This window comes from Phoca vitulina, unplaced genomic scaffold (assembly GCF_004348235.1).
Source record: "Phoca vitulina isolate PV1807 unplaced genomic scaffold, GSC_HSeal_1.0 scaffold21, whole genome shotgun sequence".
Lineage (NCBI taxonomy): Eukaryota > Metazoa > Chordata > Mammalia > Carnivora > Phocidae > Phoca > Phoca vitulina.
The window spans coordinates 26,805,102-26,831,692 of NW_022589724.1; the positions used below are offsets into that span (position 1 = coordinate 26,805,102).

At 55.0% G+C, this 26,591-nt stretch overlaps 1 protein-coding gene across 2 annotated transcripts; it reads left to right on the forward strand.

Annotated features, from left to right (window-relative positions):
• The first annotated feature begins 452 nt into the window (after positions 1 to 452).
• On the forward strand, positions 453 to 26,071 carry MIGA2 (mitoguardin 2). Of its 2 annotated transcripts, none has more exons than XM_032418777.1 (16): positions 453 to 547; positions 3,133 to 3,359; positions 4,235 to 4,445; positions 6,136 to 6,248; positions 7,127 to 7,244; positions 7,631 to 7,764; positions 13,361 to 13,478; positions 14,904 to 15,004; positions 15,600 to 15,715; positions 16,669 to 16,741; positions 16,909 to 16,995; positions 21,621 to 21,719; positions 22,047 to 22,181; positions 22,889 to 22,942; positions 23,724 to 23,840; positions 24,088 to 26,071. In XM_032418777.1, exons 2-16 carry the CDS (start codon positions 3,264 to 3,266, stop codon positions 24,292 to 24,294), a joined length of 1,779 nt encoding a protein of 592 aa, XP_032274668.1. In that variant the 5' UTR covers positions 453 to 547; positions 3,133 to 3,263; the 3' UTR covers positions 24,295 to 26,071. The 2 variants fall into 2 exon arrangements, with proteins under 2 accessions (XP_032274668.1, XP_032274669.1); XM_032418778.1 differs by having other exon boundaries at positions 474 to 547; positions 3,178 to 3,359.
• The last annotated feature ends 520 nt before the right edge of the window (positions 26,072 to 26,591 follow it).

Genomic DNA, 26,591 nt, shown 5'->3' on the forward strand with positions numbered 1-26,591 from the left:
CTGCTCAGCGGAAAGCCTGCTTCTCCCTCTGCCTCTCCCTCTCTATCTGCTTGTGTTCCCTCTCTCTCTGTCAAATAAATAAATAAAATCTTTAAAAAAAAGAAAAAAGAAAAAGAAAGAAAGAAAATGGGCCCTTGAAGGGCGGGCCGAATTTGTGTGGGAACCCGAAGCAGCAGCGAAGCCAAATAGGGCTCAAACCGATCGCAGGTCCCTCCCAGAAAGACCCTTAGAGACCTCATAGCTCCGCCTCAGCCTCTTTAAGGGTGGCCCCGCCCCACTCAGCCACCGGAGTCAATCGAATCCCGACGGCCAATGGTAGGGGAGATCACTTCCGCGCCTCAACCGCACTTAGGGGGCGGAGCAGGGGCCGAGGGAGGTGCGGCCAGGCTGATCACGTGACCAGGCCCGTTGGCCGGAATTCGGCAACGTTCATTGGGCAAAGGAGGGTTGGCCCGGCGTGAGGCCACGCCCCCCGCGGTGGCCGCGAGGTTGGTTGCGCGGGCGCCGGGGAAGGAGACGCTGCCCTTCCGCAGCGATGGGATCGTGGGTGAGTGGCGCCCCGGGTTGAGCTCGTGCGGCGGGCGACGCGGCAGGGCCCGGGACTGAGGCTTGCAGCGGGTGGGAACCGGGTCTGAGCAAGGATCTGGGTGGGAGCGCAGGTGTCCGGGCTCAGACGGACTAGAAGGGCCGGGGTTAGAATAAACAGGTACCCGGGCCGTGGGCGGCGCGAGAGGTGGAACGGAAGGTACCAGGTTAGGTCAGTGAGGAGATGCCCGGGCCTGGAACGTGGCAGGGTCGCAGGTACCCGAACGTGGGCTAGGAAAGTACCCGAGATGGAGGGAGCAGGTGTGCCGGCCGTGGGTGGCGCCAGTGGGCACCTAGACGACCCTCAAGGATATTCCAGGGGTCGGGCAAGAGAAAAGAGAACTGGGGCTGCGCAGGGAGACGTCCAAGATGAGATGAACAGATTCTGAAGTAGGGGATATTGCTGAGGTTCAGTACGGGAGTGCCCATTACGCATTACAAGTGCTTGGTCAGACTTGTAAGGTGTCTAGGGTGCCATGAAGAGAGACTGGGCAGAGGGTGGTTCAGCGGAGTGCCTGGGCTCGGGACATTGCTGGGGTCAGGGAGGAAGGACGGGCTGCTCAGGCCAGAGTCATTAATAGGATTGCCCAGGGCAAGGGAGGAGGTTGCCGCTGTGGAAAGTGTGGGCATCCAAGCTGAGGGTGTTGTAAATGCCACAGCGAGGGCCAAATGCGGAGGTTCCTGCCCAAGGTTATAGGGTGACTTGCCCAGCTGGGAATGGCATTGGAAGTGTGCACAGGGTGGGAAACGTTGCTACAAGCTGTCATCGTGGAGAAGAGGAGGCTTCTCCCCAGGTTGTGTCAGTGGGGAAGAATAGAGCACGGTTGAGCTGAGTCTGGATCCAACCCTGGAGTGAAGCAGGCTTGGGGGCAGTGTCATCACCTTGCACTTGCCACTCTTCCTCTCGTCTGGAGCAGCAGAGGCTGCTCTTGACTCTCCTGCAGGCAAGTAACCAGGCCTCCCAGCCCCGTCTCACTACTGGAGCACGTGTTCGGGTTCACTGTTGTAGCTCCCTGTGGGCTTCCCACTTGGCCCCAGAAGTCCTTCAGGTGTGGCAAGGAGGGAGACGCGATCGCTGTAGCAGGCACCTCAGGGGAAACACCATAGCTTCAGGATCCCTTGCAGCTGAGGTCACATCCCAGCTTGGTCAGTTAGCGAAGTCAGTCAGGTTGCTTACGTCTCATGGCCTCAGTTTCCCCATCATAGGCAGTGGTTGTCTCTGAGTGACTTGACTCCCAGCCAGAGCTTGTGGGAAGCCTGGCCTATAGTGTAAGTGCTGGGGAAATAGTGATTGCTGATCCTCTGGTGTTCTGAGGCCTGGGCCGGGTTGGGGGGATGAGAGGGCTGGCTTATGATACGGACCCGGGCCCTGACAACTGGAGGTGGTCAATTCACAGCCTCCTGGCACGATGTCTCCTATCTTAACAGCATGACCGTTTCCTTGGCCCTAGACTGGGTATTCCCCCACTTGCCCCCCTCATGCATGCAGCCCAGCACTAGATCTACACCGGTAGGATCATCCATCCTTCCCGCTCACTGGGAATAAGCTGTTTCTTGTGCTGCTCCAGTGACTTTGGCCGCCGTCCCAGGTTGATAGGGTCTGTCCTGGCCTGTGTATTCCTTTCGCTTGAGGTCCCAGGAGACCTTGAAGGCATCCTTGGTCTTTGTGGTGGCAGTTGGGGAGTGCTCTGCAGGATCTTGGGGACTGGGCAATGTGTGCTCAAGCCATTTATTCACTGACCTTGGAATGGGGAAAGTTGCTCTTGTAGTTTGTGGTTCTGCTGGGGCTTGCCACTTCCTATTGCATGTCAGGTTTAGCTAAAGGGTTGTACTGAGCACAGAGTCTAAAGTCCAGTAGACCTTGGTCCAAGTCCTGATGTTACCTCATACTAGCGGTATGACTGTGGACTCCTCCTGACTTAAAACCCCTCTGAGTCTCACTTTCCTCTTTGGAAATTGGCAGAGATGGGGCGCGGGGCTAGATAGCATCTCCTTCACAGAATTGTAATGATCCCGTGAAATAACATATGGAAAGAACCCAGTGCAGAATATACACATAGAGTGTAGTAGCTTTCGCTATTTGAGGGAGCACCCTGCTGCTTTCATAATACAGTCCGCAGGAAACAAAAACATTCTTGGCTTTGTGGGAGGTGAAAAACATGTAATGATTCTCAGTCAGGGGCCTGACCCTTTTGTGGCCTGAAGTTTTGGTGTAGCCAGTGGACCACGGGTTTAAAAAGATTGTGCAAGTGTGGCAGAAAGCCCCAAGTTTGAGAGTGACCTATCCATCTCCCAGGCCTTGGGTCTGTTCTTGGGCCAACATGCCAGAGATGCAGTCTTCTGCTCCTAGGGCTCAGGGCGGGCAGAGGGTATGTGGGACATTTGGCTGCCTTCCTGATGGTGGTTGCAGAAGGCGGGGGCCTGATTCCAGGCCTGGTGTTCCAGAGATGGGCTTTGCTCCCACCTCATCCCCCAGGGCACTCTTACGGGCATTTCGCTGTGCTCACCTGAGCATATCCTTGTCTGACTTGGTCATCTGTCTCTCAGCTCTGTGGAAGGACCCTCTGGTATGTGTGTCCCTATCTTTCCGAGGCGTGGATGGTGCCTGGGACCCAGCCAGCAGCCAGTTGAAGACATTTTCCTTGGAAGCTCTTAGACCCGAGGGTGCTGGTCCTGCCATGGCGTTCCGGAGGACCGAGGGCATGTCCATGATCCAGGCGCTGGCCATGACGGTGGCCGAGATCCCTGTGTTCCTGTACACGACCTTTGGGCAGGTAAACGTTGGGATGGGTTGTGGTCCTGCCTTTACCCCTCTGGCCTCTGAAACACTGAGCCACTCATCCCAGGGTCTCTAGCCTTTGGGAAAGCCTGTCTCTCATTATTGCCCCAGGCTTCTGGGGTCTTCTCTTTGTGCAGAGCAGGAATGACTAGGTGAGGAGTCTGGAGTCCCAAGCCCGGTCTTCACGCTAGGGCTATGTGAACTCTTGGCCTCAGTGTTTCAGTCTATCAAAGGGGTCAATAATGCCCTCCCTGCCAACCCCAGATGTTTGTGGCTGACCAGGTCTGCTGTGTGGGATGCAGCCCCACGTGAGGGGCTCCCAGTTCAGCAGGCAGAGAGTGAGGAGCAGGAAATTGTACAGATGGGGCAGTTAGGTGGAGGGAATGTTATCAACTTCAAGGAGTCATTAAGAAATGGCGTCAGGAGACCTAGGTTCGATTTCTGACTCCCCGTCACCTTGAGCATGTGTCTTAACCTATGTGAGCCTCAGAGTCTCACCTGGAAAAGGACAGGCATTCAGCCAGGGAGTGCAGGTAAAATCCTAGCTCCGTGCCTGGCATAGTAGGGGCTCAGTCACTGCAGCTGTTAGAATCACGACCGATGGAGTGAGGGACACCTGCTGGGCCCTAGATGTGATCTCTTTGGCATTGCCATTTTGCTGTCCCTGACCTCTTTATGTCCCCGTGGTCCACATTTCAGGGGTGCTGGCCCGGTGCCTCCTCGGGGGGTGACTGCCTCTCATTCCTGGTCAGCAAATGGACCCCGAGTGCCTGAGGCCTCCTGTGTCCCTCAGGTGCTCCCCAGCACAGCTCTGCCCACCTCAGCTCCTCCAGGGAGATGTAGCCCAGCCGCCTCCCTCTTTTCCTGCAGTCTGCCTTCTCCCAGCTGCGGTTGACACCAGGCCTGCGGAAGGTCCTTTTTGCCACAGCCCTGGGCACGGTGGCCCTGGCCCTGGCCGCCCATCAGCTGAAGAGGCGACGGCGGAGGAAGAAGCAGGTTGGCCCTGAGATGGGAGGTGCATACCTGGGCACGGTGCCCCTCCCCATCTTCATGCCCAGGAAGGTTCCATCGGTGAAGAAAGGTAGGTGTGAGGCGCTGGGGGAGGGCCTGACCTGGAGTCAAGTCCCAGCTGGGCCCCTGGTCACTGTCGGGTCTCGGGCTAGTGATGTCCTGTCTCCAAGCTGAGTTCCCCTCTGGGAAGCGGGGATGTGGTAGACCCTTCCCTGAGTCATCACCAAGTCAAGGATTTGGTGGGTGATGCAGCCAGATGCACATGTCCTGTCGGTGGCGGCAGTTCTCAGTATCTGAGGACCCCTTGGGAACACCCGCGTCCAGAGGGAGTGGCAGGATGCAGCTCCTCTGCTCAGGGAGGGAAGCCCCCTGGCTCAGGAGCAAGAAGGGCCATGTGGTTCCTGAGCCAGATGGTATTCTCTCCATCCTCCCCACCCCTTTTTTAAAGTTAAGTTCAGCCTTTTGAGCATACAGTTCTTTTTTTTAAAAGATTTTATTTATTTATTTGACAGACAGAGAGACACAGCGAGAGAGGGAACACAAGCAGGGGGAGTAGGAGAGGGAGAAGCAGGCCTCCTGCTGAGCAGGGAGCCCGATGCGGGACTCGATTCCAGGACCCTGGGATCATGACCTGAGCCAAAGGCAGACACTTAATGACTGAGCCACCCAGGCGCCCCGAGCATACAGTTCTTTATGGAATTTTGTGTAGCACCCAGAGTCCTGTATTTACACCACATCGAGAACTGTCCCACTATGCTCTCAGTCCCCATGTCCTGTGTAGTCAGCGCCTCTCTCCTCCCCCGCCAGCCCCTGGTAGCCTCTGAGCCATTTTGTGTCTGCTGGTGTGGCTTTCAAAACCCTTATAGACCTTGTTCATTTTGTAACCCAGCAACCCACTGTTTGCCATGCCTGAATATCATATGGATCTCTTCCCCGGGCAGGAAGTCCTCACAGGCTCACATCTTGGGAGAAACCTGGTTTAAGAAGCAAAAATCCCTGTTGGGGCGCCTGGCTGGCTCAGTCAGTAGAGCGTGCAACTCTCGATCTCAGGGTCATGAGTTCAAGCCCCACTTTGGGCATGGAGTCTACATTAAAAAAAAGAAGAAGAAGAAGAAGAAGAAGGAAAAATCTCCTTAAATGAAAATGAATTTTAGTTGTGAATTATCATTGCAAAGGGAAGTTTTCTCTTTACAGCTGGAAAAAGAAGTTTTAAGACTAGTCTAGAGCAGGCCCTGAGAAGCGCTGATGTAGCTGGGTTTCTGTGTCCACGGGCCCCTGGGACACCTGGAGCTGCTCCTGTGGGCAACCTCTCGCTTGCCTAACCCGTCCCACCACCACCACCTCTGGTGTTACCTTCTGTTCCCGTCCCTACTTTTCTCACTTAAAAAAAATGTTTTGTATTTAAAGAAGCCATTGTCTCAAATTCTTTTTGGAAGGAGGAGCATTCCTTCGCAGGGGAGACTGAGAAGTAGGCTGAGAAGTCGCCAGACCTCATTCTCTGGCTTATCTGGCAGGTCCGGGGCCTTCTGGGACAGGCCCTGTGCTGGGCGACAGGGATATGGTAGTGAGCAGGATGACAGGCAGGGGCGTAACACTCTGCTAAGCGCACGCACGTGGGCGCTCTGCCGTCCCCCTGACTTAAAAGGGTATGTAGGGCAAGCTCCCAGATGAGGAGGGGGAGGGTTGTCTGGAGGTGGGAACAGCCTGTGCAAAGGCCGGACTCGAAGGCTGCGTGACCCTTGCCGTCCTGTTGCTCGCAGGCTACTCCAACCGGAGGATGCAGAGCCCCAGTAGCAAGAGCAACGACACTCTGAGTGGCATCTCCTCCATCGTGCCCAGCAAGCACTCAGGCTCCTCCCACAGCTTGGCTTCGGTAAATAGCCCGGGCAGGGCACCAGGGGCTCTGGGCTCAGGCCCGGGTACTGAGGAGGCTCTAATCTCTGCCTTCGGGGAGCTGACAGACTGGAAGGAAGACAGGAGAGATTTCCTTCGGTCTCTCATTTGTCCACACAGGCTTTCCGAGATTGTCACTGCTCACTAACCGAGGGCCAGGCTTCGGTGAGAGAGAGGTGGATAGGGGCAGAAGAGAGGTGGGTGGTCTCTTGTGGGGAAGAGACTTGTCTATGAAAGTTCATTCATTCGTTCATCAGACCCGGAGCAGGCGTCTGCTTTGTGCCAGGGACTCTGTTGAAGATAAAGAGATGAATGAGACAAAGAGAAGCATATTTTCTCCTGGGGAGTGGCTTTGGGCTCATTCGCTCATCTAGTGACCCCTTTGTGCAGTGAGCTCTGAGCCCAGCTCTGCCCTGGGAACCCAGGGGTGAGCAAGAGCGGGCTCTTGCCCTGGAGGAGCCCACATCCCAGCAGGGTGAGAAGTGTGGCGAACGTGGGTGCTGCCCTGTCCTGTGGTGGTGGGAGCTCCCTCAGTCTTCCTAGTCCCCCCAGTCACAGAGTGCCAGAGCAGGGAACGGGCCCAGGACGGCTTCTGTAGGAAGCTGCTGGTTTCTGGGATGGCCATTGGTCTCTTTCCTCCCACTTCTGCAGTTTCTGTAAAAGTGCCGCCGGGTGCTTAAAGTTGGTGGGACCAGGCCCTGCTGAGGGCTTAGCCGCGTGCCGGGGGCTGGCTTCAGGGATGGTCTTAGGAGAGGGTGTGTGACATAGGACCAGGCAGTGGGAGGGGCTCGGGTCCTACAAAGGGTCTGGGAGGGCCTTACCCCTTGCCCTTGGGTCCTTGTGCTGCTTGGTGCCCAGATGGTAGCAGTGAACTCATCCAGCCCCACGGCTGCGTGCTCGGGACCGTGGGACACCAGAGGGATGGAAGAGTCTGTGACCACCGGTGATGGCAACGCGGAGAGTCTCTACATGCAAGGTACTGGCCAGGAGGCCGGCCATGGGGCCTCTTCTGGGGCAGAGTTGGGGGAAGAATGGCCTCCTCCCGGGAGCCCAGGCTGGACTCAGGACACCTTCCCAGGTGCTGGTTTGGAACCCCACTCCCGACCCCAAAACCCTCATTCGAGGGTTTCTAGCCATTTGTGAATAGGGGACAGTCTCTAGGAACAAATCCGGTCTGAATGGCGGCCTGTAAACTGAGCCGCCTTGGAAAAGTGACTAGGAGCCGGCTCACACAGTCCTGACCGTTTCTGTCCTTTCGTGTCCTCCCGCCTCCTTGCCTTTCTGAGCCCATCTTGAGTGTGGGGCCCGGCTGCTCTCCTCTGCCGAGGTCAGACTCTCCCTTGTCTTCCCGCCCGTGCTCAGGCATGGAGCTGTTCGAGGAGGCCCTGCAGAAGTGGGAGCAGGCACTGAGCGTGGGGCAGCGAGGGGACAGCAGTACCCCCACACCAGGGGACAGCCTGCGGAACCCCGAGACTGCTTCGGAGGTACTGTCTGAGGTAGGTTGTCCTCTCCCGCGTCCTTCTTAGCTCCCAGCCATGGAGAAGGTTGGAGGGGGTGCAGAGAGGCAGCCAACCTTTGGGAGGGCGTGTAGCGGCCCTGCCTTCTGCTGGGTGGTCCCTTGTGCTCCTGGATGGTGGCAGTTCAACCAGGTGACATTCCACCAGGATGGTGGCAGTTCAACCAGGTGACATTCCACCCAAGGAAAATACACACGTAAGGTGCTTAGTGCCTTACCATGCCTGACGCGTGGTAATCACTCAGTAATCCAGGGGATGATCACACCCCAGTCCCAACTATGTGAGGAGAAGGTGCATTTTATGAAGGACTGGCGGGAAGTAGCCTGCGTTCAGCTGAGTGGATCTCACAGCCTTTGTCTTGTCCTTTCTTTAGACATTTTTTTTTTTTTTTGGCACTGTCAGTATTTATTTCAATATCAGAAAAGAGAAATAAAGTGAAAAAAAGCTAACAATAAAAAATGTTTGTGTCCTGGATGGACGTTTACTGAAGCATTATCTTGTAACAGTGAAAAACCAGAAAAAACTGGAAACGATCTGCGTGCCCGTCCGTAGGGGTCTGGAGTATGATACTAGGGAAATCTGCATAGGCTGATAGGCTGCTCTCTCCACAGTATGTCATCAAGTGAAAAAAAGCAAGAGGTGGAATGTGTATAGTGTGACCCGTGTGTATACGTGTTCAGAAAGACATCTATCCATGCCTACGTGTGCGAATGTGTAACTGCTGGTGTGTATGTGCGTTTTTACTTTTCTCTGGACAGATAACTCAGGAAACTGTTAACAATAATCTGTGAGGATTGGTTCGACAGGGAAAGGTGGAAAAAGGCTTTTATTGTACTTTATTGTTTGGCCTTCCTAATTTCTAGCTATGCTTATGGGCAGGGTTTATATAGGTGGTAGGATTGTGGACTGTTTCTGTTTTAGTCTTTATGCTTTTATGTATTAAAAAAAAAAAGCCCTATGAGCTCCTGTCCTCTGCTGGGACGAGGACAAAGTTGGAGCTCTTTGGGGAGCACTCTGATAGTATCTGGAGAGTCCGTCAGGATCAACTTCAGGTGTTAAAAAGGGAGGTTAACCCAGGGAATTGGTTGCACAGGTGAGGAGTGTGTCCAGAGCTTAGGATTCGCAGAACCTAGAACCACGGTACGGGATAACCGGCAAGCGTCACCCCAGCTTGGGTGGGGTAGGGCAGTGATACGATGTGAGGCAGGACTGGGAGGGGAGTTTGTCTGCCCATTGCCCCATCCCATGCTTCCTCCACCAATGCCTCGGTGGGTCATGAGCCAGTCGGCAGGGGAACACTTTGCAGCACCAGGATGAAGACATGCCTGGCACAGCTGGTAACAACTTGAAGGTATGGTGTCCTATACCCCAGCTGGGAACATCAGCTCAGGGCCTGCCACACAAGCAGGAGCACGGTAGCGACAGGACGGAGGACATCGGAGAAATGCCCCCAGAGGGTGACCAAGCCTCCGGGGCCCAAGAGCACAGCTGCATCAGGTATCTGCTATCTGTGGGCAGACAGTAGAGGCCTGCAGGAGGGTTTTAGGTCATGGAAAGGAAGGGAGACAGCTCTGTTTCCAAAACGGTATCGATTGCTAATACTACATCTTAAAATTCTAGAACTTTCATTGATCTTATCATGAAAGCAATGAAGTATTCCTCACAGAATAGTGAGAACTACAGATATAGAAAAGAGTGGGGGAGGAAAGCGTCTAGTCTTTGATCTTTGATCGGGCAGCTCATGTTGTATGATGAGGCCCTCGGCCTCCCTGAGCACTGGGGCCCTTGGCGGGATGCCACTGCGAGCCCTAGGATCCTGGCGCAAAGTAGGTGCTCAATAAACGATCTCTATAACCCTTCATCCAGACACAACCTCTTGGTGTCCTTCCGGGCGTTTTTCTATCCTAAGAAAAATTTTTAACAGGTTTATTGGAATATTACTCGTATACCATAAAATTCATTTCAGTTCAATTCTGAATTGTACAATTCATTGGCTTTTAGTATATTCAGAGTCGGGTGTTCGTCACCACAATTAATTTTAGAACATTTTCGTCATGTTCCCATGGAGTCCCATATGCTTCATCAGACATTCTCCATCAGACACAGCCCCAGCCCACCCCTCATCTACTTTTCATCTCTATAGATTGGCCTGTTCTGGACATTTCTATAAATGGACTCATAATTAGTGGCCTCTTATGACTGGCCCCTTTCCTATAGCATAATGTGTTCAGGGTTCATTCTTGTAACTTGGATCACTACCTCACTTCTGTTTATTGCTGAGTAATATTCTATTGTATGGCTGGACCGCATTTTATTTATCCATTCATCCATTGATGGGCATTTGGGTTGTTTTTACTTTGTGGCTCTTATGAGTAATGCATCTATGACCATTTTGTGTGCAAGTTTTTGTGTGGACACATTGTTTTTAACTCCCTTGGGTGTACAGCTAGGAGTGGAATTGCTGGGTCCTATGATAATGCTACGTTTGACATTTGGAGGAGCCACCAGACCATTTTCCACAGCAGCTGCACCATTTTACAGTCCCACCAGCAGTGTGGGAGGGTTCTGGTTTCTCCACATCCTCGCCAGCACTTGTTTTCATCTGTCTTTTTGGGTGCGAAATGGTTATGTCATTGTGGTTTTGATTTGCATTTTCCTGGGCTAACAGCGTGGAGCTTCTTTGCATGTGCTTGTTGGCCATTTGTATGTCTTCTTGGAAGAAATGTCTGTTCAGATCCTTTACTGTATTTTTAATTTGACTATTTATCTTTTTTTTAATGATTCAGCAGTTTTATATATTACTCAGTGCTCATCACAATAAGTGCCCTCTTCATCCCTTTATCTGTTCCACCCATCCCCCTACTCAACTCCCCCATCTGGCACCCACCAGTTTGGTCTCTATATTTAAGAGTCTGTTTTTTTGTTTGTCTCTTTTTCTGTTTGTTCGTTTGTTTTGTTTCTTAAATTCCACATATGAGTGAAATCATACGGGATTTCTCTCTCTGACTTATTTCACTTAGCATTCTACTCTGTAGATCCATCCATGTGGTTGCAAATGGTGAGGTTTCATTCTTTTTTATGGCTGAATAATATTCCGGTGTATATATATACCACTTCTTTTTTATCCATTCATCTGTGGATGGATACTTGCATTTACAGTAGCCAAGATATGGAAGCAACCCAAGTGTCTATCCACAGACAAGTGGTTATGTTTTTTTAGTATTGAATTGTAAGGGTTTTTTATATATTCGAGATACAAGTCCCTTATCAGAGATAGGATCTGCAGATACTTTCTCCCATTCTGTGGATCGTCTTTTCACTTTCCTGATGGCATCCTTTGAAGCACAAAAGTTTTTCTCTTTTAACCTTTTGTATTTTTTTTTTAATTTTTTAATTTTAAGTAGTCTTCACAGCCAACGTGGAGCACAGACTCACAATCCTGAGATCAAGAGTTGCACGCTCCTCCGACTGAGCCAGCCAGGCACCCCTGACGCACAAAAGTTCTTAATTTCAATGAACTCAGTGTATCTTTTCTCTTTTGTCCTTTGCGCTTTGGGTGTGACATCCAAGAAACCGGTCCCTAACCCAAGACCACTTCACCGAGAAAGAGCACACAGACCTCTGCCAAAGCTATGGGGCTGTGCCGGCCGCACCGTACGGGGTCAGGTCCTATCAGAGAATTGAGCAAATCAGATAGTGGGTCCCGGGGTTCCATGGGCTCTGCTGGGGCTCTAGCTGAGTGAGCTGAGCCACTTAACATCCTTGAGTTTTCTCTGTGAATCGGGGTCTTCAAGGATGCTGCAAGGCTGAACAGCAAGGTGCCTGGTCCAGGGCGAGCACTTGGTGCAAGAACCATTTCCAGCACTGGGGAAATGGTTGGGACAGACTACATCTCCTATCCTCCTCTGAGCTCTTCCAGCTCTGTCCCCAGTGGCCTCAGGCCTAAACTGGCCCCCGGCTCCTCCCTGGGGTCTGGTTACATACAGGCGCAGGATCTGGCAGCTTTGGTAGAAAACAGAGGTGGGCCTACCTGTGCCTGGCCCCTTGGCCGAGAAGCTCCTGGGATCAAAGGTGCAGGGCCTCCTTCTTTCCACATACCAGCCCGGAAGCCAAGGGCAGGGGGAGGTCGTTGAACCACAGGCTGTTGTGTCTTTGGTACAATACTTTCCCAAGCACACACGGTTCATAGTAACAGTGGAATTTGAACCCAGCTCTTTCTGGGATCCTGTCTGCCTTCTTATTATAATGACATTATTATCATCGTACACATTATGTTAAATATGTATATGTATGTTACATGTTACATATTGTGTGTATTATGGTATACTTTGTGAGTTATGTATATGTTATATACTATATCATAATGATTATTATATACTGTATCATGACACTTACTGGTCATCACCACAGGCCAACCTTGTGGGAAGGACTTCGCATACCTTCTCTCCTTCATGTTTTCCATAAAAACCTAGGAAGTAGGTACTCTCATGTCAGTTGATAGGTAAGGAAACAGAGGCTTAGAACGAGGAAGTAATTTACTTGAGGCCATACCGTTTGGAACTGCTGATGCTGGGCTCAGAGCCCAGGTCAGCATTGTTCAGTAGGAGGCCACATAGCTCATTTAAAATTTCTTAGAGACCATGCTAAAAAGCAAAAAAGAAACCGGTGAAATCAATTTTAATAATACATTTTATTATTTGTTTATGTCAAGTAGGCGGGCCTTGAACTCACTACCCCAAGATCAAGACCTGAGTTCAGATCAAGAGTCAGATGCTTAACCGACTGAGCCACCCAGGCATCCCTTAATAATACATTTTATGTAATCTAGTATGTGGAGTATGTTATCGTATCAACATGTGATCAACATGGAGCATCATTGAGATATTTTATTTATTTAAAGATTTACTTATTTGAGAGAGAGAGACAGAGGTAGTGACAGAGATAGCGAGAGAGAGCATGAGCAGGGAGGACAGGGAGAAGCAGGCTCCCCGCTGAGCAGGGAGCCCGATATGGTGCTCAATCCCTGCGATCCTGACCTGAGCCAAAGGCAGACGCTTCACTGACTGAGCCACCTAGGCGCCCCTTGTTTTATTTTTAAATATTTGTTTATATGACAGAGAACGCGCGCGCTCAGAATGGAAAGGGGCAGAGGGAGAGAGAAACTCAAGCAGACTCCCTGCTGAGCATGGAGCCTGATGTGAGGCTTGATCCCACGACCCTGAGATCAGGACCTGAGCCAAAACCAAGAGTCAGACCCTTAACTGACTGAGCCACCCAGGCGCCCCTGAGAAATTTTAGAGTGTTTTTGTTTGTTTGTGGTTTCTTGGTACTAAGTATTTGAAATCCGGCATGTGTTTGTACTTAGGGCACATCTCCGTTGGGACAGACCACATTTCAGCTGCTTGTTCGCTTTATGGGGCTGGTGGCTCCTGTATTGAGCAGCTCAGGTCTAGACATGTACTCTTGCTGCTGGGCCCCAGAGCCTGCTCCCCTTTTCCCCCATCAGTGTTGAGGAGGGACCGTAGGCCTGGGGAGTGTGGAGGGCCTGGGTTGACGTTCATTGTTTTTCTGGCAGCCAGAGTCACAGCGAAGGGAGTTTGCAGAGAAGCTGGAGTCCCTGCTGCACCGGGCTTACCACCTGCAGGAGGAGTTTGGGTCCACCTTCCCGGCCGACAGCATGCTGCTGGACCTTGGTGAGCTGGCCTGGTTGCAGGCTGGAGTGGGACGGGGTGGGGGCAGGATGGAGGTGGGAGGTGGCAAGAGAACTGGGGTATGGGTCCCTCAGAATCCTCAGAGCCTTTGGACCTCATTTGATCAGTGCCTTATACGTAGGTGGGGAAACTGAGGCCTTAAGGGTTAGGCGTTTTGTTTTGTTTTGTTTTTTAAGATTTTATTTATTTGAGAGAGAGAGAGAGAGAGCACAGAGGGAGAGTGAGGGAGAAACAGACTCCCTGCTGAGCAGGGAGCCCAACTGGGGCCCAATTCCAGGACCCTGGGACCATGACCTGAGCTGAAGGCAGACGCTTAACTGACTGAGCCAGCCAGGCGCCCCAAAGGTGTTCTTTTATATGTAGTAGGCAGGAGCAGGGCTTGACGAGGCCCCGGAAGTCCCCGGACGCTGTGCCTTGGCCCATCCCCTGGGGAGCAGGCCTTCAGGTGTGTGTGTCAGCATCTCCCCTGTTGGGTTCCAGGCCTTTGGTTTGAGCCCTTTTCTGTGGCACCAGGTAGGCAGAAGGGGTGGCTCATGGAGGTTAGTCGAAAACAGCTCTTGCTGTTGCCCCCTCCCCGCCACCCCCGACTGAGGTCAAGGTACGTGACATCAGGGAGAGAGAATGAAGCTGTTAGCTGGATGGCCAGTGTTCTCCTGGCGCCCACGGCGTGCCAGACCCCCTGCAGTGAGTGGACCCCGGGACCCTTCTTTGGGTGCTGTCAGCCGACTGCTGTGTCCAGCTCCCCAGCTCTGCCGCTGTTGACACAGGCCTGTCAGGGGCCGGCTACAGCGACACACCCTCCCACGGCCTGTCCCCAAGTGGCTTTACCTGAAGAGGAACCCTGGCCTACTCCGGCCTCCCCGTGTGGCAGAGAAGGCTGGTGGGGCCTTGAAGGCCATGGTCTCTGCTTATCTGTTCGACAGACCTTTCCTGAGTGCCCTCTGAAGGTCCAGACTCCCACAGCCCTTGAGCGGGTGAGTCTAGAAACACTGAGTCAGTGGCCGGTGCGTTCCCTTGAGCTCTTTGTCATCAGTGGCTAAGTTTCTGTTTGTCAGAGAGGGGAATCAGCTTGCCCAGGGCCACACAGTACAGCAGAGCCTGCCCGTGCAGAGTTCAGGGGCCCTCGGGCCTCGGGGTGCAGCTCTGTGGCCGTGGGCAGTCCCCCTCAGGAGCCCCCTTCCACACCTAACTGTGCCCACCTCCAACGATGCTGTAGCATCGAGAGAAGCCATTCATTTGGGGCGATGAGCCCAGAATCTTCATGCGTATGTGTTCAGTACACAGGAGCTGTGGGATCAGCGGCAGCAGCCGGCCCAGAATCCGGTCGGTCGCTTTGCATGTGTGCATTCTCAAAAGCCCGGTGATTTTGGAGTCTCAGGTCAGCCCTTCTCTTCCTGCTCTTCCCAGAGAGGACCCTCATGTTGCCCCTGACCGAGGGCTCCCTGCGTCTACGGGCGGATGATGAGGACAGCCTGACCTCCGAGGATTCCTTCTTCTCTGCTACCGAGGTGATGGGGGCGGGGTCGAGGGGCAGAGAGGGAGGGTGGGGTGGAGTGAAGCCCGGGCCCCTGTGGGACTCTCACCATGAGCACTCAGTCATGGGAAACTGAAGGCATTTCCTCTGAGAGGAGAAGAATTTGGCAGTCCCCAAGTGCCGCTCCCTGGGGACCCCATGCACTTGCCAGGGACAGGGAGGCGTGAGAAGCCAGGGGTCCTGGGTCCTGTGGGTGAGGGTCGGGGTCTCCACCCCCGTGGCTCCAGCGCACACTGACCTCTCCCTTCTTAGACTGCACGCTCATTGCTTGGCATTAGTCTCCTGCCATGGCCACGTGTGTCAGGCCCAGCCGCCTGCCTGGCATGAGAAGATGTGGGCACCTGTCTAGTACATGGTCCCTTTGGGTTGGGCCCCTGGCGGAGATGGGGATGCTGAGGGCCAGAGCCAGACTCAGATCGAGGCCTCTTGCCTGTTGGGTCAGTGTTCCCTCTGGCATCCCCTCTGAGAGGTTGTCCTCTAGGGCGTCCCCTGGGCAGGCACCCTCACCCCTTGGGATGCTGCGGACACGGGGTGACGCCACCTTCCTCTTCCTGTGCGCCCTCCCCCAGCTCTTTGAGTCCCTGCAGGCAGGAGATGACCTGATCCCACTCTCCAGGCCGGCTTCCGCTTATGAGGAGGCCCTGCAGCTGGTGAAGGAGGGGAAAGTGCCCTGCCGGACCCTCAGGCGAGCGTGTGGGGAAGGAGGCGGGGAGCAGGGGCAGGTGGGGTGGGCCCTGTCCCCCTTGGAGTGCTCGCTGAGGACCGCGGTGCTCTGGCGGCAGCTCCTGCCCGAGCCGCGGAGGGTCTAGAAAGGCCTGGAGTTCAAAGACAGGCAGGCCTACAACTAACAACCGCAAACTAATATAATTAATTAGTTAAATAATAATTGTTTCTACTTATTCTAAGTTATCACGGGGATCTAACCACAGAAACACAGCGGGCTCTCTTCCAAAGCCCTGTGTCCTGAAGTCATCCGTCTTAGCGGCAGCCCTGAAGCCAGCCGGGCCCTGGGGGACACACAAACCTGATTCCTTCCAGGTTCTGTCACTTCCGAGCGTGTGGCCCTGGATGAGTTGCTTAATCCCCCTCAGCCTCAGCTTCCTCGTCTGTGGCATAGTTAGGTTTCTGATCCATCTTAAATTAATTTTGCCGTTTGATATGAAACTCAGAACTTGGCTTTTGGCCATGACTCTGGTTTTAAGTACGTGTGTTTAAAGTTCACTGACTGAAAATGGTTGAGAGTCCTGGTTACCAATGTGAATGAGGGGAGCCAGACCGGGGTGGGGGGCGCTGCAGGTGCCCCAGAATGGGTGACAGCTGGAAGCAGGTAGGTCATTCCAGTCCTCTGCCAGTGAGGGTCCTTTGCTGGCTGGGGCCTGAAGGAGGCCAAGGTCAGCCTGACACCCAGGGCCCAGACCCACCAGCTGCCCTCAGGACCACTGAGGACAACACACCCTCAGAGAGCATCCGGTCAGCCTCTTCCCTTGGGTTTGGGGGGCACCGAGGCCTAGAGGAGGGCAGGCACTTGCCCAAGGTCATACTGCCCGGCTGTGGTAGGACCACTCGGGGCTTCACCCTGACCCGGAGGGCATTGCTGGGTAGGTCCCAGGGGGAGTGACTGACTGTGTTTCTCCTCAGGACTGAGCTGCTGGGCTGCTACAGTGACCAGGACTTTCTGGCCAAGCTGCATTGTGTGCGGCAAGCCTTCGAGGTGGGTGTCAGGGGCACCTGGAGAGGACAGAGCCGGGGCTGGGGTGGTCGGACAGGTCTGCCAGGCCCTGCTACCCCACCTGGCTCCTCTGCTCAGATGGGTCACCTGCCCGCCCCATTCCACTGACCTCTCCGCCAGCTCGCTCCCCTCCCTTCCTCATTCCTTAGGGTCTTCTAGAAGACAAGAGCAACCAGCTTTTCTTTGGAGAGGTTGGCCGGCAGATGGTGACGGGCCTGATGACCAAAGCTGAGAAGGTAGCTTTTTTTAAGTTTTCTTCCCACCTTGCCTTTTTTTTTTTTTAAGATTTTATTTATTTATTTGACAGAAACACAGCGAGAGAGGGAACACAGGCAGGGGGAGTGGGAGAGGGAGAAGCAGGCTCCCCGCGGAGCAGGGAGCCCAATGCGGGGCTCGATCCCAGGACCCTGGGATCACGACCTGAGCCGAAGGCAGACGCTTAACGACTGAGCCACCCAGGCGCCCCGCCACCTTGCCTTTTTTAATTTTAATTTTTGTGACTTTTATTTGGTTCTGTTTAAAAAAAAAAAAAAAAAAGAAAGCCCGGAATGCGTGGGTGGCTCAATCAGTTAAGCGTCTGTCTGTTGATTTTGGCTCAGGTCATGATCTCCGGGTCATGGGATTGAACCCTCGACCGGGCTTCCTCTCCTTCTGCCCCCTCACCATCCCGCTCGCACTTGTGCCCTCTCTCTCTCTCAGATGAATAAATAAATCTTAAAAAAAAAAAAAAAAGTCTGAAATCAAGCTGAGGAGCTTTGACTTCATCCTGAAGGCTCTAGAGGAGCTGGGAAAGGCTTAGGGGGCGTTTCCTGTGCTGATTCTGAAAAATACGGGTCTGTATTGCTTTTTATTTCTTTTTTTTTTTTTTAAGATTTTATTTATTTATTTATTTATTTGACAGAGACACAGCAAGAGAGGGAACACAAGCAGGGGGGAGTGGGAGAGGGAGAAGCAGGCCTCCCGCCGAGCAGGGAGCCGGATGCAGGGCTCGATCCCAGGACCCTGGGTTCATGACCTGAGCCCAAGGCAGATGCTTAATGACTGAACCACCCAGGCGCCCCTCTTTTTTTTTTTATTTTTTATTATTTTTTAAAGATTTTATTTATTTATTCATGAGAGACAGAGAGAGAGAGAGGCAGAGGGAGAAGCAGGCTCCCAAGGAGCAGGGAGCCTGATGCGGGACTCGATCCCAGGACCCTGGGATCATGACCTGAGCTGAAGGCAGACGCTTAACCATCTGAGCCACCCAGGCGCCTTTTTTTTTTTTTTTTTTAAAGATTTTATTTATTTATTTGACAGAGAGGGACACAGTGAGAGAGGGAACACAAGCAGGGGGAGTGGGAGAGGGAGAAGCAGGCTTCCCGCGGAGCAGGGAGCCCAATGCGGGGCTCGATCCCAGGACTCTGGGATCATGACCTGAGCCGAAGGCAGACGCTTAACGACTGAGCCACCCAGGCGCCCCGATGCAGTCACTTTTATTGATGGCGTGAGACCCTCGGGCAGGCTCGCTGTGGTCCATCTGGTCCTGCAGTGGAGGGCCATTTGGGTTGTGTCTGATTTTCCACTGTCACACTGCTGTTATAATCCATCTGTTACAGACCTCTTTAGGTACCTGTGGTTTTCTGTGGGGCAAAGCCCAGATGTGGCGGTCCCATGTCTCGGGCACATCTGGGTTTTGCCAGTCTGGTCTCGGAAATGGCTTAACAGCCACAGTGCCTGCCAGCGGTGTAATTGTATGTGTCCTTACATGTCGCCAAGCGCAAGGCATCGGTAACTGGACGTTAGTAACCCTTTTAATCTATGTTATCCATTTTTTCATGTTTCTTTGATTATTAATAAGGCTGCATGAATTTTCATGTTATTGGCCACTTGTTGGCGCAAAGCCCTTGAAAACGCCTCTCCCCTGAGTCCTTTTCACCTCACCTGTCCAACTAGTGGTTCTAAAACGCACCTCTGGGGGCGCCCAGCTGGCTCAGTCGGAGGAACATGAGACTCTTGATCTCAGGGTCATGAGTTCGAGCCCCACGTTGGAGGTAGAGATTACTTAAATAAATAAACTTTTAAAAATAAATAAATAGGGCGCCTGGGTGGCTCAGTTGGTTAAGCATCTGCCTTCGGGGTGGCGCCTGGGTGGCTCAGTTGGTTAAGCCTTTGGCTCAGGTCATGATCCTGGAGTCCCGGGATCGAGTCCCACATCGGGCTCCCTGCTCAGCAGGGGGTCTGCTTCTCCCTCTGACCCTCTTTCCTGTCGTGCTCTCTGTCTCTCATTCTCTCTCAAATAAATAAAATCTTTAAAAATAAATAAATAAAAATAAAAATAAATAAATAAAAAATAAAACGCACCTCTGACCTCGTCACCCAGCTGCCTGAAACGTTCCCTCGCTCCCACTGCCCTTGAGGTAAAGACCAAACTTTGTTTCGTGGCCGGCTGCCACGCACACTTTGCCCTGTCCAGACTGAAGGGCTCAGGCTTTATTTATTTATTTTTTTTAAAGATTTTATTTATTTGAGAGAGAGCGAGAGAGCGAGCGGGGGAGGAGGGGCAGAGAGACGGGCAGACTCCCCACTGAGCGGGGAGCCTGCCGCAGGGCTTGATCCCAGGACCCTGAGCCGAAGTCAGATGCTTACCTGACTGAGCCACCCAGGTGCCCCGAAGGGCTCAGGCTTTTAGCGTATACCCATACCAGACTTTCTCCCTGATCTGGGCCTTTGCTTGGTCCCTCCACACCTGGAACACTGTTGCTCAATGCTGGTGTTGTTCAACTACTTTATTGTAAATACACACGCGGGAGTACAAATTATATATCTATAGGATTTAATGAATGAAAAGGTGAATCCCTGTGTACCCAGCATGAAGGCTAGGAGGTGGGACTTCCACCAGTGTCTAGAAGCTCCCTGGTCCCCTTTCCTTCCCCTTCTCCTTGGTTCCCCGTCTTTTAAGTCCCTGCTAGCCACCTCTGTCCCCAGGAGGGCTTCGCCAAGAGCCCTTGGGTTCACCCCGCCAGCGTGGCCCCATGACCCGGCATCCCGTTGACAGGATGCTCTCTCTCACTACTCGCTGAGCTCCCTGAGGGCCAGGACTGCAGCTGCCCCAGCATAGGTGTGTGCCTGGCCCAGGGCCTGGTGTGGGGCGGGTGCTCCGTAAGTGTTCACAATTATTCTTCCAGCAGCTGCTGTTTACCCAGCAACGAACCCGGCGCTTTATTCGCGTTTCTTTACTTCTAGTAGCTCTTTTGGTCCTGACTGCAGTCTCCACTCGGTAGATAAGGAAACCGAGCCTGGGGAGGGCCAGGGGCTTGCCCGGATCCCTAAGTGAGGGAAGGGCAGAGTTGGCATTTGAACCAAGGTGGCCTGACCTCAGCTGTGCCCTTGGCCTGTTCTCAGGTTCTCTGTGGCCTCCCAAGACAGTGAAGGAACAAACAAGGGAAGGAAGGGCAGGTGAGGCTAAAGTGGGTGTCAGGCGCTTAGCAGATGCCTGTTCTCTGTGGCCGCTCCCCAAGGGGCCTGGGAGGTGCGGCTGTCCTCGCTCTGCCTCCACCCCAGCGTGGGATGTAGGTTTCATGAATGGCTGGGTAGCAGCTCCGGAGAGCGGAGCCTGCACTCAGCCCTGGGACCGGCGCAGGGATGAGTGCCCTGTCAGACTGTTGCAGGCAGGCGGAGCCGGGGCGGCCCCCCTGGGAGGGTGCTTGTTCTGTGGGCAGCACCTAGGCTCTGAACTTGCGAGGTCAGCCCCCATCGTCACTGTGTGTCCACGGGCCAGACCTGCGCCCTCTCCAGGCCTCCTCTCCTCATGCGTTCGTGGGCGTGTCTCTGGGGACCTCATGGGATGGTGTCAGACATGCTTGGCCGTCATCTTCATCGTCCTCCTTTACATGTGAAGAAACTGAGGCTCGGGGGATTAAGGCGTGGTCTGGGCTCATCCTAGCAAATTCTCTTTAAAACTTAATGAAAATAGGTGTTTTTTTTTTAATGATTACAAAAATATTCATGCTCATTTTAGCAAAACCCAACAGACACATAAAAACAAGAAGAAAACTTGTCCCCCATTCCACCATGTTCACATTTTGGAGGCCCCTCCACCCAGGGTTCTGTGTCAGCTCCATCCTCCCTGGCTCTTGGGCACATCACTGATCTCCCAAAGCCTCAGTATGCCTTTCTATAAAGTGGGTGTACTAGCGGACCATCCCTCTTAGTACTGCATGAGTTAGATGCGTTGATCCATATGAGAACAGACACTGGCCCCGCCTCAGCTTCCCTCATCCGTGAGTGCACATCCGCGTGTGCACAGCGTATCACAAGCCGCAGCTGAACCTCCCGGCCCCAGAGAGCGCAGGATCTATCCTGTGTGCCGAGAGTAGTGGCAGGTGTTAGACACTATTCATTGTCAAGGTCCAGGCACCGGGCTGATCGTGTTACGTGCACGAGCTCACTGACTCCCCCAGAATAGGCCCAGGAGTGTGGGCCATAGCTTCTCCCATTTCACCAGTGACACCCAGGGGCATGGAGATTTTAATCTTTGGCTGCTTGACTCCACCCCGTCCGCACGCATCTTTGCAAAGTGAGCTCATGCTGTCGTGTGTGTGCATCTCTTGGGAGGCATTTGGTACTCAGCTGTGAGCTGGTCTGAGATGTTGCGCGGTGTGCTGTTGTCGGATCTCTCCTGGACGTGCCCCGGTCTCTGAGAGGCACGTTGCTGTGGGCAGAGGACACTTCTTGCCCGGCTTTCTCCAAGGCCGCCGCTCAAGGATCGACTTCAGCCCTGCCTTGGCTTGTCCATCCACAGGCCTGTTCCTGTGGATCTCATCCAAGTGAGTCTTGGAGCCTCTCTCATGACCAGAACAGGCTGTGCTTCTCCCCACAGAGCCCCAAAGGCTTCCTGGAGAGTTACGAGGAGATGATGGTCTATGCCCTGCGGCCCGAGACCTGGGCCACCACACGACTGGAGCTGGAGGGCCGTGGGGTGAGTTGGTTTATGTTGAGCCCCAGTGCCGTGGGGTCCCTTGTACCTGAGATCCTCGAGCAGGGAGGGGGGTGCCTGTGCGGAGCTCTGCCTTGATTCCGAGGCCTGAGATGGGCCCATCGCTGCTGCGAGCCCTTGGTCCCTGCCCTGCCGCGGGCCCCGGCTGTGGGGGACACAGCCCCAGCTGCAGCCCATTGTGGCCCGGAGATGTGCCCACTCACCCATGCGTTCCCACCCAGGCCCTCACGCACCTGTACCTCTCTGGACTCGGTCTTCCCATCTGGACAATGGGCCTGCAGCCTTCAGAGCATCCCTGCCCTCTCACAGGTGGTGTGCATGAGCTTCTTCGATATTGTGCTGGACTTCATACTCATGGACGCCTTCGAGGACCTGGAGAACCCTCCATCCTCGGTGCTCGCCGTCCTGAGGAACCGCTGGCTGTCAGACAGCTTCAAGGAGACGGTGGGTGGCTGCCCTCCGCATCCAACACACACACTCATGTCACCCCATGCCTTGGCCCAGCCTCTGCTTTCCTTTGGGCACCGAGCCTGGGCCCCCCACCCAGCAGGCAGCAGTCACCCCACTGGGCGGGTTCCTCTCCCCTGCGTGATGTGCGGCTCCTGAATCTGGGCAGACCAGGCACCTGCTCTGCAGCAGTTTCCCAGGGGACCCCGTTGTTCTCTGCACCCCTGGAGAACCTGCATGGTGGGCGTTGTCCTTCTGCATTGTGGTCTCCGTTAATTCTACTCAGTTTTAATGCATCTTACTGAGTTAAAACAGGAAAAAGAAAGGAACAGCAGGGGAAGTTGAGTGTGGGGCCCTGTGGGGCAGGCGTGACCTGGAGCTGGTCTTCACGCAGTTTGCAGGCGGTGACCCTGGACCCCCACAACCTCTGAATGTGGTGGGGGTGCGGGGTCATGGCCATTTTACAGAGAAGGAAACTGAGGCCTGGAGAAGTTCAGTGGCTGGTCCAGGGGCCCCAGAGCAGTGTTAGAATCAAGTTCAGGTTTAGGTGTGGCCGGTTCCTAACTGAGGGGAGGGAATCAGCAGAGCTCAGGCACCAAGCCGCATCTTTCTGCTTGGGGTGGTGGAAGCTGGGGGACACAGATAGAGGCTGCAGGCCTGGCCTGTCCTGCTGAAACCTGGGTGGGGTCCCATATTTGGTTTAGGCTCTGGCCACTGCTTGCTGGTCAGTCTTGAAAGCCAAGAGGAGACTGCTGATGGTGAGTGACCCCCTCGGGCCCCGGGCATGGTACCCACCTCATCTGACCCACCGGCATGCCCTGGCCCTTGGTCTGGGGGCAGGGTGGGGAGGGGTGGGCAGAGGAATGGGGCTGGTGCAGGGAGGTCTTGCTAAGCCCCCAGGCCCTGTCGTACCTCTTGGCCTCTGCCACAGCACTGGCCACTTCTCCTGCCGTTAGCTCTCCCTTGACCAGGAGGACCTCAAAGACACACATAGGTCTGCTTCATCTCCTCCCCAGGACCCCGCACAGCATGGGCCATCGGGAAATGTGGAAGGACTCAGAGGGGAAAGGGCATCCTTGAGGGAGGAAGGGCCTGCGCGAAGGGGTGGCAGCTGGCTTGGGAGAGGCATCTGGTGGGGGCAGGGTGCCCCGGGAGCAGGCAGAGCAGCCTCCCTCCCGCCCCCAGGCCGCTGTTATCTGCCCTCCCAAGCGGGGACTGGCTGCTCTATCTGGGTGCGATCCATTGCTCCCCTCTGCCAGCCAGGCTCTGCTGCCCGGCTGATACCAGCTGCCGCTGCCAAGTACGCTGGGCACTTCCGGTGCTGAGCCCACCCCGCCCCCTCCTCGTGCAGTCCTCACAGCGACCTCGAGGTTACCCCCATTCTGCAGAGGTGGAGGCCCCTGTCACTTGCCTGGGGTCACCCAGCAAGCACGCGACTGAGCCAGGCCTCCCTCCAAAGCCCAGCTCTTCGCTAGGCCCCCAGGGCCCGGCCGCCTCCCTCAGCCGGCGTCCCAGCCCTCAGCTTCCCTACCTTTGCAGGTGCCCGATGGCTTCATCTCCCATTTCTACTCCGTATCGGAGCACGTTAGCCCCGTCCTAGCCTTCGGCTTCCTCGGACCCAAGCCCCAGCTCTCGGAAGTCTGTGCTTTCTTCAAGGTAAACGGAGTGCGTGGCCTGCCTGGGCTGTTCGGCGCACGCGGGTCGGGGGCGGGGTGGGGTGGGGTGGGGTGTGTGTGCCTGGAAGGAGGCCGGCCCACAGGGGTCCGCAGGAAGCACTGGGAGGGCGGAGCCTGTGGACGGGGCGGGGCTCCGGTAGCCGGGGCGGGGCTCTGGGTGGTCTGGAGGGCCTCTGTGCTGCGGGGACGGGGCCCGAATCCCGGCCAACGCCAGCCTTGCCCCCCAGCACCAGATCGTGCAGTACCTGAGGGACATGTTCGACCTGGACAACGTGCGCTACACCTCCGTGCCGGCCCTGGCAGAAGACATCCTGCAGCTGTCCCGGCGCCGCAGTGAAATCCTGCTTGGCTACTTGGGGGCGCCAGTGGCCAGCAGCGTGGGCCTCAACGGGGAACTGCCCCGAGAGAACGGGCCCCTGGAGGAGATGCAGTAGCGGCGGGTACAGGCTTGGGGAAGGGGGCTGCCTGGGCCTCGTACGCGTGGCCGTGAGAAGGCCGTCTCCTCCCCTCCTTTGGGTTGGCATTGAAGGGCCTGGGGATCCATGGCCATCAGCAGGGGCAGAATCTGGGCCTGGGCGGCCAAGGGTGATTGCCCCTGACCTTGTCCCTCCTCATCATTTGGGAATCCCTGCCAACTGCCTTGGAGAGGGTTGGAGCCCCTGGGAGCCCGCCTGACTGCCCTCAGCTATCCCTGGGGGAAGCGGCAGCTGGACCAGTGACCTGTGGGGCCTGAGGGAGAGGAAGGTGGTGGGAGAGAGGGGGTGGTATTGTGAGGAGAGGTGGGACAGGCAGACCCGGGATGCCCTTGGTGTGGGACCCCAAAACCTCCCCCCACCCCAGGGCTGCTGAGGAGGGGGGCTGGGAGGGTAGAGGTGGAAGATGGGGGTGGCAGGGCTCTGGGGTGAAGGCCACGATGTCCTGAGCTAGAAGGAACCTGGGCTAGACGGTCTCTGGCTGCCCAGTCCCGCTGGCCCCCACCCCTGCCACCACCCTAGAGTTTGCAGCTCCAGAAAGGGAGGGTGGGGTCACAGAGTGCCTGGGGAACACCTTGGGAGGTGGCAGGCCTGGACCATCCAAGGGTGGGACAGGCCGGGTCTACTTCCCTTGTGCTCAAGTCTGGGCAGGGACTGGGCCCTTGGCAAACCCAAGCACGAAACCAGAATGCTGTCTTCTGACATGCCCTCATCCTGCCAAAGACTGTCATTTCTCTTCCCCTTTTGCCACCACCAAAGATGGAGGAGGTGGGGCTGGTCCTCCCGCCCGCCCGCCTGCCTCTGTGAGCCTGGACCCCCCTGGGTGGTGCTAGGGCTGAGCTGGAGGCTCTGACCAGGGCTCATCTCAGGCCTGTCGCCTGTGCTGCCATTGGAGGGGGCCCAGGGACCACATCAGGGAGGTCAGAGGACACACAGGGCTGGACCGAATCCCCTGCCCTCATTAGGACAGGAAACTTTGCCGGGCGCTTTGCCTTTGGCTCGACGCACAAATGCTCTAGCTGTGCAGTGGCTGGTCCTACAGCTGTCCCCACATTGTCCCCACATTGTCCCCATGTCTGCGGGGTGCTGTCAGCCCTGCAGACTTACTTCTCTCACAGTGTTTTCACCGGAGGTTGGATGTTTTATTTATTGCCTTAACACTTTATTTTGAGGTTCTGCCCCTTTCAGGCCGAGAAGCCTCCCAGAGACACTGAGGCCTCTTTGGTCTCCGTACTCCGGAGGACTGGCTCCCCAGACCAGGGCCCCTCTCCCCTGAAAGGCAGAGGGGTCCTGGGAGGGAGAGAGAGGAGAAACAGAGAGGGGTGGTGTGGGCCCGGCCCATCAGCTCTGAGCTCACTCCCCCTACCTGCATGCTCCCTCCTGTTCCCCAGACTGGGGGACCCAGTGTTGAGCCAGGGCTCTGGCTGCAGGCCCCGCCCTCAGGTTGGTGTCCAGGAAGGAGCAGCCTCCTGGGTGGGAAGGCCTGGGGTGGCCCTCCTCCCCTCCAGCCCCACATTCCATTCATTTGCACTTACCCTGCGCTATGAATGTCATCTTGGGCCTGGGCCCCGGCCACTCTGATTTGCTCGCAGATCACTCAGAGTGGCCTTTTCATCTTGTCTTTGTTTACACGTCCATGCACTGCCTCGGGCACTTGATTTGTTGCAGCTTCCAACTTTTGTATGGTAGAGCGTGTGTGCATCGACTTCCAAATAAATGATTTAAACAATGTCCTTCCGGGGTGCCTGGGTGGCTCAGTCAGTTAAGCGTAAGCGTCTGCCTTTGGCCTGGGATCGAATCCCGCATCGGGCTTTCTGCTTGGTGGGGATCTGCTTCTCTCTCTCTCAAATAAATAGATGGGATCTTTAAAAAAAAGTTTAAAAACAATGTCCTGCCACATGGCCATGCTGATGGGTACATGTGTGGCCATTTGCTTCCTGGGCGACTGCTGGGGACTCGCTCTTTGGGGTGCAGTGGGTGGAGTTTCCAAGAGGGCAAAGGTGGAGGGAAGCCTGGTGGGGCCTGGGAGCCCCCTTGGGACCACTTGGCAGCCTGGCAGGTTCAATGGGTCCTGAGGCAGGGAGGGCCCTCAGGATGGGGGGGGGGTCAAGTGGGGGAGTGGTCAGCACAGTGCTTAAGGGCATAGATGGGGGGCAGCCTGGGTGTGGATCCAGCTCAGGCAGCATCTAGGTAAGGTCGCTTCTCTCTGGGCCTCAGTGTCCACATCTGTAGGATACAGTGGTTGGACCAGCTATGGG

Excerpts from the sequence above, each read along its gene's own strand:
- MIGA2 (XM_032418777.1), top strand. The coding sequence starts at position 3,264 with ATGGCGTTCCGGAGGACCGAGGGCATGTCCATGATCCAGGCGCTGGCC. Across the intron at positions 13,479-14,903 it reads CAGCATGCTGCTGGACCTTG|AGAGGACCCTCATGTTGCCC; the intron begins GTGAGCTGGCCT and ends TGCTCTTCCCAG. Across the intron at positions 15,716-16,668 it reads GTGCCCTGCCGGACCCTCAG|GACTGAGCTGCTGGGCTGCT; the intron begins GCGAGCGTGTGG and ends GTTTCTCCTCAG.